Raw genomic sequence first — 10000 nt, 5'->3', positions numbered from 1 at the left:
GTGCGACCTCATGCACAACTGACTGCACTAAATACACGACACGTTACACACATGCGGACGCACACATTCTGGCATTCTCCGTGCTAGTCGGGACAGGCGAGGAGCAGGTAAAGGATACGTTTCCCACAAGCCGGGGGGACGCCGGCGTCACGTCTCAGATGTCGAAAGCATCTTTAGAAGAATGAGTTTCTTCACTGGAGTGTGTGTGCGCGCGCGCGCGTGTGTGTGTGTCGGTGTAGGTGTGTGTGTGTGTGTGTGCGCGTGTGTGTGTGTCGGTGTAGCTGAGTGTGTGTGCGTGTAGGTGTGTGTGCCTTGCCTTGTAATTATCAAGACAAACACCAGTGGTTTGCCTGACAGATTGGAGAAAGGCTTTTGACAGCGAGACTTTGACGCTAACGCTACAGTAGCTATAGCTACATGTGCATGTCTGCGTCTGTGTGTGTGTGTGTGTGTGTGTGGTCCATTTGAAAAACATCGCCCCGCTCATTAAACCTGAGAGGGTTAATTATGACGATAAGGTGGTGCGTGCCTCGAGAAATACAGTCGTAATTAACAGGAGCGAATGTCATTCATACCAGATCGGCAGATCCGGATTCCTATGGTGGCTTAATTACAAAGCAGCATACAAATTAATTTTAAGTGGTGACAAGATCCTCATTTCTTTGGTACTTTGTGTTGTGGGGTCTTTGCACTGCACGTCCCAGAGATTATGTGGTTTGTTAAACGTTTTTCTCCCCTGGCGATATCTTCTCCTCGACATCATGCCGGGAAGAAGATAACAAAATCATCTCAACGTGTTGATTGATTTCCCCATCTCTGCTATTTGAAATGGTGAAAACGGCAGTTCAAAAACATTTCACAGGATGACAAAGAATGAAAGTTAGCCTTCCAAGAGGCATCGATCTTAGCCTACTAGGGGATGTTTCTGTGACTTCATTGCATCAGAGTTGCTCTTATGGAGCTGTCCGTGCACAGATGGTCGGAGCAGCGACAGAAACGATCCAACAGCTCTTTGGTAATGAATTTACAAAACCAGTGGGAATGCAGTTACACACACACGGAAAGGACGCGGCTGGATTTCCCATTGTCTGTTTCGATCCAAAGCCAAATACACAGCTGTCGTGTATGTGCACGGCAGTGATTGAGTTTCCATGCATTTCGTGGTGTCTAATCCAGGGGAGGTTATTTGACCAGGGTGTGAACCTATGTTGTAATGTCATACCTGTAAAGTGAGGTCAGGTGAAACTACAGTTCAGTGTCTGTGTGCTGCTTGGAGGGGCTGTTTGAGTAGGGAGTGGGACCAGTGTGTGTTTCCCCCTCAACTCTAACAAAGGTGTTAGTAGACCTGCGGGCAGATTCCAAAGACCCTATAATAAATATAGATGGCGCGACCGTGATGTCACCCATTGGTTTGGGCATTTCCACCGTCGCCATCTTGGTTTTTTGGGGCGACCTGTTTTTCTCATGGACCCCCTTCACACTCGGCAAACAGCTCTACGTCCCTGAAGCGGCCCGGGCTCCGTTTTTCCAAAATGAACCCGCGGCGGCTGCATTCTACACTACATAGTACACTGACTGTATGCAAGTACCTCATATACCCCACGTAAAAAAAAACTGAACTATCCCTTTAAGGCACTTCCGCATTGGCTTCACTTTTAACGAACATACCCCCCTTGGCAGATACGGTATACATTTTTCTCAAAACATTTTCCTAAAATCTATTATCAATAAAAGGGACTCATTCTTTTCTGTGCCCGCATGAAATCATGTGCAACATCTGATGCGCATTAGTTCCTTTAGATTTAGTATTACAGTACTGTTGTCTTGTCGTTACTGTTTGGTCAGGGCGTGTCCGGTCTCAATCTACAGTCCATGGGTTAACCATCTCTCCCAGTTGTTGTGCATGTGTGCACCTGCCGACATGCTTGAGTGTGTGTCTTAAGGCTTATTGTGTGGTCATGCAGTGTTTTGCAGGCTGAGGGTGCAGTACCGTAAACTTCCACTGGCAGGCTGATCAGTACATTACTGCGTGGTCAGGCAGTGTTGCAGGCTGAGCGTGCAGTACCGTCAACTTCCACTGGCAGGTTGATCAGTACATTACTGTGTGGTCAGGCAGTGTTGCAGGCTGAGCGTGCAGTACCGTAAACTTCCACTGGCAGGTTGATCAGTACATTACTGTCTGGTCATGCAGTGTTGCAGGCTGAGCGTGCAGTACCGTAAACCTCCATTGGCAGGTTGATCAGTACATTACTGTGTGGTCATGCAGTGTTGCAGGCTGAGCGTGCAGTACCGTAAACCTCCATTGGCAGGTTGATCAGTACATTACTGTGTGGTCATGCAGTGTTGCAGGCTGAGCGTGCAGTACTGTAAACTTCCACTGGCATCAGTACATTACTGTGTGGTCATGCAGTGTTGCAGGCTGAGCGTGCAGTACTGTAAACCTCCACTGGCAGATTGATCAGTACATTACTGTGTGGTCATGCAGTGTTGCAGGCTGAGCGTGCAGTACAGTAAACTTCCACCGGCAGGTTGATCAATACATTACTGTGTGGTCGTGCATTGTTAGAGGCTGAGAGTGCAGTACCGTAAACTTCCACTGGCAGGTTGATCAGTACAGAGAGACTCGCTAACCATCAGCCCACCGTTGTTAATCCCTCACAGGAATTCAGAAAATCTGCCTCTGTTCAATCTTTCACTTGAACGGGTGCCAAGTCAGTATAAGATCACTGTTCTGTGTGTGTGTGTGTGTGTGTGTATGTGTGTGTGTGTGTGTGTGTGTGTGTGTGTGTGTGTGTGTGTGTGTGTGTGAGAGAGAGAGTGTGTGTGAGAGTGTGCGTGTGCGTGAGTGTGTGTGTATCCATGTGTGTGTGTGTGTGTGTGTGTGTGTGTGTGTGTGTGTGTGTGTGCGTGTGCGTGAGTGTGTGTGTATCCATGTGTGTGTGTGTGTGTGTGTGTGTGTGTGTGTGTGTGTGTGTGTGTTACCCAGGAATACAGTGCTGAAGGGCAGGCTTTACAAGGGTTTTGGTAGGCAGTCTGAACTGGACTGATCTTGTGGCCTTATTGGCGAGTAGATTTGACATTAAACCATGTTCCACGAATTGTAAACAAACCAAAGCAAGGATAAGTTCTTATGAGACTTTCATAGGGTTTGTTTTTTAGAGCTGCAACATTAATTGATTAATCAATTAGTTGTTGACTATTAAATTAATGTGCAACTATTTTAACAATCCATTAATGGGTTTGAGGGAGAGAGAGAAAAGAGGAAAATATGCTCTGATTCCAGCGTCTTAAATGTGAATCTGTTCTGTTTTTTTTTTACTCCTCTATGAGAGGAAACACAATGAATAAGACAAAAAAGGTTGGGAACCCCAGCTGTAGCCTAAAGGTTAGAGAAGCTTGCTGGTTCAAGTCCCTCTGTGAAGATCTGAGAGGGGGGAAAGTGAATGAGTTATGCTCTCTCCTCCTCCCTCAACCTTCCGTGCGCCCTTGAGCCAGACACCTCGCCATGTTGCTCCAGTGGTTGTGCTGCTGGGCAGCTCCCAGCCAGCCAGCCAGGCGTGAGTGTAACTGTCTGAAGCAGGGCGTCTCTGAAAAAGACACGCTCCGTTGACTTCCCCATTCAATCTTAAACACCTCCCACATTAACCTACCGTATGTATCATAGAACATTTTGAAACAATATTACCGCAATTAAGCCTTCCTAACCATGCCGATATTCGCGTCGAATCATAGTAATCATATTGTAACATAATGTCAGAGAGTGCGCCTTTATAAATCCAGGGCTTATTAAAATGTCTGGGGTGTTACATAAATCATAGTTATGGGGTCCTCCGGGCGGCGTTGCGGGGGCTGTCTGCTTAATGCAGATAAACAGCTTTGCTAACAGGATGCTTATGATTCCATCTCACACCTTCCATGTCTCGGGCCGTCGTGCCTCGACATGCTGAACGCTCTGTTGTTGTGTTTGATAGATCTGAGGCCCTCAGACATCTCTGTTGCCATCTCCCATCCCCTAACTCTCTATCCAGATCCACTGCCTCCTCCTTATACCAGCTTGTGGTGGGCTCTCGCCGGACCCCTTTCACCCCATTTACACCTGGTTTTTCAAATGCGACCTGCATCCGGATACGTTATCGGGATGATGGTCGCATTTCAAAAAGCAGGTGTAAACGGGGTGAACGAGATCTGAACACAATGTGAGCCAGACTACCTCCAGATGTGGTCAGGAAGATCACATCCTGATCAGGATGCGTTTAGGGGAGAGTGGGGTGAGTTGTGCCACTTTTTACTTGAGGTGTTTTTAAAGTGAGGGCATGACAGTAATGCCTCCAACTACAATATGTAAATATATTTCAGGATGTTGTGCACCACTGGGAACACTCCCTTTGGATCTTAAATAAACTGTTAAAAAAATATGGCTATTCTTAAAAAAGTGGTCTCTTGGCACAACTTGCCCCCGGTGCGGGGTAAGTTGTGCCTTTGGAGAGAATACGTTGGGGTAAATTGTGCCATTGATTACTGAAGTAAAACAGAACATTTTCATCTCATATACTGTAATGCTATATCAAAGCAAGACAAAATAAAGATAACACTAAAGTCCAGTGTACTATAACAGGGTTAAACAAGGCTAAACGGTAGCAGCAGTTGACCTACATATTTAACATTTTCAGAAATAAAAATTATGTTCAAAATGAACAAAATCAACTATCACAGAGCCAGGCTACACTTGCCAATACTGCAATATTCTTCAACAAGGTCTATTTAAACATTTAAGAACAAAATGAAATAAAATTTCACTAAATCAACTGCAACTGCACTGGCACAACTTAACCCAGGCCTTTTGGCACAAATCACCCCATCCCCACCATTTTAACAAACTTGTATCATATACAGTAGCTGGTTTTGGAGCTAACATCATGCTAACAGTATAGCCTCATATTGTAGCTTACTAAAACACTAACACATGTGTGAAATGTTTTCAAGCTTGTCTATAATTGTTCAGACACAACAATCAATAAACCTTGATCATAAAAAATTTACTTTGAGAGGCAAAAAACAGTTTTTTGAACTTAAATGTGCTTAGCTCTTGTGCCATCTGCCTCCCTTCTTTGCAGAGTGAGTAAAATGGATGCCTCTTCAAAAATGTGTGGTCAGATGACCAATTTCTTCTATGGTTTTCTAGATACAAGGGGTGGCACAACTTCCCCACTGGCACAACTCACCCCACTCTCCCCTACGCCTTGCATTAACACAGTGGTCACTGGTTCCCAACCTTAGGGTTGCAACCCTAAGTGGGGTCGCCTGGAATTCAAATAGAGTCGCCTGGAATTCAAATAAAATAAATTACAGCAGAGACATTTTAATACTACCGAAGATGATTAGGGTCACTTGTTTTTTTCCCCTTTTAGTTCTGAGTTTAAAGTGATAATCTCTAAGATTTCAGCTTTGTTCTCTTGGGTGACACCTATGGCGATGAGTGGTAATTGCAGGTGACATCCAAACATTATGTGACATTACTAGTGTCACTACTGCAAAGGCTTCCATCAATGGACCATAGCCTCAATCAACATTGTGAGTGACTCTTAATTTGATTGATTTTTATTTAGATGAAAATCTTTGAGATTATCACTTTAAATCAGGATTCTGAGAGTAAAGTCAGAATTCTCAGATTAAAGTCAGAAGCATACATCGCCAGTGATGTCACATCACTGGCGATATCACTGACGACATTATCGATGGTGTACCGGAATTTGAACGTCGCGGGTCCCTAGATTTTTGCGACGTCAAAGTAGGGTCACGAGCCTAAACAGGTTGGGAACCCCTGCGTTAACAAGTATTTTTCCTTATCCAGGTGACTTCCCGAGAACGTATCCGGATACAGGTCACATTTAAAAACCAGGTGTAAATGGAGTGTTTGGTGTGGCAGTCTCAACTTCGTTTGTGCGCACTCTCACTCACTTTCACTTTAGGTCTCTCTCTCTCTCTCTCTCCCCCGCATTCTCTCGTTCTCCCCCTGTATCCCTGATGAGGCCTTGAGGCCTATTCAGAGTCAGTGATGTGGAGAGAGTGTTTACATGGGTGAGGGACAGGGAGTGAGGGAACGGGGCCAAAAACCCATTAGGGACCACAGTCACTGCTAATGTGGTCCTGGTCTTTATATTGAGCCTTTTCGACAGCATATTCTGCTGTGTAATCTACCATCATCACGCATCTGTGGAGCCAGACGTGTCTAGTGAGGTAGTTGGGTAACCAGAGACTCTGGGTTTACAGCTGCAGGATCCTGAGGGCAGAGGTAAAGGTGCCAAACACTAAATCAGTGGTTCCCAACCTCAGGGTCGCGACCCTAAGTGGGGTCGCAGTGGGGTCGCCTGGAATTCAAATAGGGTCGCCTGAAATTTCTTTAAAAAAACTTTTTTTTTTTTTTTTTTCTTTTTTTACACCACACACAAGATGACCGAAGATGACCTAGGGTCACTTGCGATTTTTTTTATTTTTTTTATTTTTTTTATTTTTTTAACTTTAAAGTCAATGACTTTGTCAGGACGGCCGCTTCACTGCCAATCTTTCGGCAAAAACTTAAAACATACCTTTTCAGGCTCCATCTGGGCCCTTCTTGAACTAACATCTCTCTCTCTCTCTCTCTCTCTCTCTCCTAAAAAAAGAAAGAAAAACAAAAACAACTAACTAAACTAAACTTTACCACTATTCCTTCAGAAGTTGTAGCTGTCATAGACTGTCTTGCATAGTTGATTGCTCTATTGCTGACAAAAATGTGTTATTGTAAGTCGCTTTGGATAAAAGCGTCTGCCAAATGACGTAATATAATGTAAAGTAGGGATGTCACAATATATCGTCCCACGATATATCGCGCTATCAAAACGTGACAATACGTATCGTTCAGATGAAATCTCATATCGTGAGAAAAATAAGCTGAACATGGTGGCACTGATCTGCATCTGATTGCATGCTCGCTCTCCTTTTCATTGCTTTGTTTGAACAGACGAGGGACGTTACAGACATGGAGGATGAAAATGGTGAAATTACTCAAGTTAGCGTATCGTTATCGTGAACCCAATATCGTGTATCGTATCGTGAACTGAGTGTATCGTGACACCCCTAATGTAAAGTGATAATCTCTAAGATTTCAGTTTTGTTCTCTTGGGTGACACCTATGGCGATGGGTGGTAATTGCAGGTGAGAGCCAAAGAGTGCTGCATTATGTGACATTACTAATGTCACATAATGTCACTATATACTGCAAAGGCTTCCATCAATGGACCATAGCCTCAATCAACATTGTGAGTGACTATTTTTTGATGAAAATCTTTGAGATTATAACTATAAATCAGGATTCTGAGAATAAAGTCAGAATTCTCAGATTAAAGCCAGAATTCTCAGATTATAGTCAGAGTTCTGCAGGGGAAAAGAAGCATTTTGTGACATCACTGACGATGTCACTGATGATATTATCGACGGTCTACCGGAATTTGAATGTCTCGGGTCCTTAGATTTTTGTGACATCAAAATAGGGTCACAAGCCAAAAAAGGTTGGGAACCCCTGCACTAAATACTCACCCACATCAACTTCAAGTGCATACATCTCTTAACATCTCTTTCATTGTTTTCTTCAACCAAGATCCCACATGGAAACAGTATATTTCCACCTATAGAACATTCAGAGATATGATGTAGGCCAGAGCCGTCTAAGAAGAGTCGCAGCATCTCCATTCACTCCAATGGACCAGTTTTTTACTCTCAAGAGTTCCAGGAAGTAAGGTCCTGGATTAAGCAGCACTGTCGAGTTGCAGCAAAATGGACAGTTTGTTGTACTTTGAAAGTTTTTTTTTTTCTTGAATCAAATTGTACATTATCAGCTTTATTTTAGCATGCAAAAGTAGCGCGAGACCCATTCCTGGCTGTTCATTGGCTAACGAGTCTCGCATTTTGGTCCTCCGCTGACGCCACTCTCTCTCTAGAGGACACTAATGTAGGCTCTTCTAAACAGGATACTATGATCAAAATGGATCAAATGATCAGTGTCTATATGACCTTTGAACTTTGTCTCTCCTCTCTCTCTCTCTCTCTCTCCCTTCCCTCCCACCACGTGCAGCTGTGGGCGTGTTTGGACAGGAGTTGCCGTCAGCCCCTCACGGCTGCACGGAGGGAAGCTGTTACCCGGCCACAGGAAACCTTCTGATTGGCCGAGCCGTCAACCTGTCCGCCACCTCCACCTGTGGCCTGCACGGGCCGGAGCACTACTGCATCGTCAGCCACCTGCAGGTCAGAACACGTACTACACACACAAAGAGGGGACATTGAGATTAGGATTAAAGATGGCGACAGTCAGCCGTGGCAGCCAGTTGACCAGAAAATAGGTTTTCCGCCACATCTGCTGAACCAAACCTGATTAGATTAGAAAATAAACGTGTCCTTCTCCATGGAATCTAAACTCAAATACAGCAGCTTAGTACACATTTTTACTATCTCTGTTCTCTACAGCTGTCTTTCTGTCCCTTTATAACGCTACCTGTTACCTCCTAAGGTTGCGTTATTTACTTTCATGGGCATTGATTTGACCCCAGTTGTCAATTTTTTTATCCCATTTTTATCCCCCATTAGTGCTAATTTAATTTATTTATCCTGGTTGCTGCTCCACCCTCTGCCGATCTGGGGAGAGCCGAAACTGGCTCCATGCTTCCTGGGCAGTAGCCAGCTGCTTCTTTTCACCTGACAGGGGAAGCTTCACCGGTAGGACATAGCACGTGGGAGGATCACGCTATTTCCAACCAGTTCCCCTCCCTCCGAACAGGCGCACCCGAATGACCAGAAGAGGGCACCACTTCAGCCACCAGGATATTGCATGTTTTTGGTGGGGGGTTCCTATATGAAGGAAACCCCCAGGGGGCACGGGGAGAACATGCAAACTCCACACAGAAAGGCCCTTTTGACGACCCCACCCGGGCGGTGGGCACTCGAGGACACGCACTCCTTCAGCGCTCACGGCGTCCCAGGTGGGAATCGAACCCAGGACCTTCTAGCTGTGAGGCGACAGCGCTACCACTGCGTCACCGCCTATCCACTGCTTATGTTCAACATGCTCAGTTTTCCTACCTGCTCCATCTCTCACCGCCTGGCCCCGCCCCTCACCATGCATGGCATCCTGTAGTTAAGGGAGGGGGGGAAAGGGAGGGTTTGTTTGTTCTCTCTCTCTTTCATCCATTCATCCATCTTCATCCCTCTATCTCCACTCTTCCATCTTCATTAGTGTGTCTGTCTGTTTGTAGCATGGTTTCCATGAGCAAGCCCCCCTCCCCCCCCCCCCCCAGTCCTTTCAGTGCCAGGCCCCAGGTGAACACACAACAGGACGACCCAAACCTCCCGCCCCCCACCCCACCCCACCCCTCTCTCTCTCTCTCTCTCTCTCTCTCCCCCTCCCTCTCTCTCTCTCTCTCTCCCTCTCTCTCTCTCTCCCCCTCTCTGTTTTTCTGTCCCTCTCAAACGCTACCTTGCAGTCCCTCCTTTTTACCCTTTCCTCTCTGCCAAGCCTCTTTCTCTTTCTCTTTCTTTCCTGTCACCATTTCCCGGTGCTTTCCAACCTCTCTCTCTCTCTCCCTCTCTCTCTCTCTCTCTCCCTCTCTCTCTCTCTCTCTCTCTCTCTCTCTCTCTCTCTCTCTCTCTCTCTCCCGCTCTCTCTCTCTCTCTCCATCTCCCTCTCTCACTCCCTCTCTCTCTCTCTCTCTCTCTCTCTCCCTCTCTCTCTCGGGCTGGTGACACACTGGCACGACCTTTAAGCTGATATACACACAATTTTGCCACCTGATTTTCAGACCCAAGTCCACGCCAGGTCAGGCCGTCCACAATGGACAACAAGTGACCATCGTTTGAGTTTCGTGGAGGAGAGAGGGTGTGATCCCTGTCATCCCATTCATCTCACCTCATTTCATCACGTGACTGCATCATGTGACTGTATTCTCCTATATCCAAGATGGCGTCCGGTTGT

General features: G+C 45.8%; 1 protein-coding gene across 1 annotated transcript in view; it reads left to right on the top strand.

The window, feature by feature from the left end:
* lamb2l (laminin, beta 2-like) overlaps window positions 1–10000 on the top strand; it is a 66979-nt gene that overhangs the window by 23589 nt on the left and 33390 nt on the right. Inside the window, exon 3 of the mRNA XM_083656950.1 lies at window positions 8111–8280. Coding sequence (XP_083513076.1) covers window positions 8111–8280 — 170 coding nt within the window. The remainder of the gene's footprint in view (window positions 1–8110; window positions 8281–10000) is intronic.

Source organism: Poromitra crassiceps (genome assembly GCF_964638095.1).
Source record: "Poromitra crassiceps genome assembly, chromosome: 20".
NCBI classification, from domain to species: Eukaryota; Metazoa; Chordata; class Actinopteri; order Beryciformes; family Melamphaidae; genus Poromitra; species Poromitra crassiceps.
This window is presented reverse-complemented; position numbering and strand designations above follow the sequence as displayed.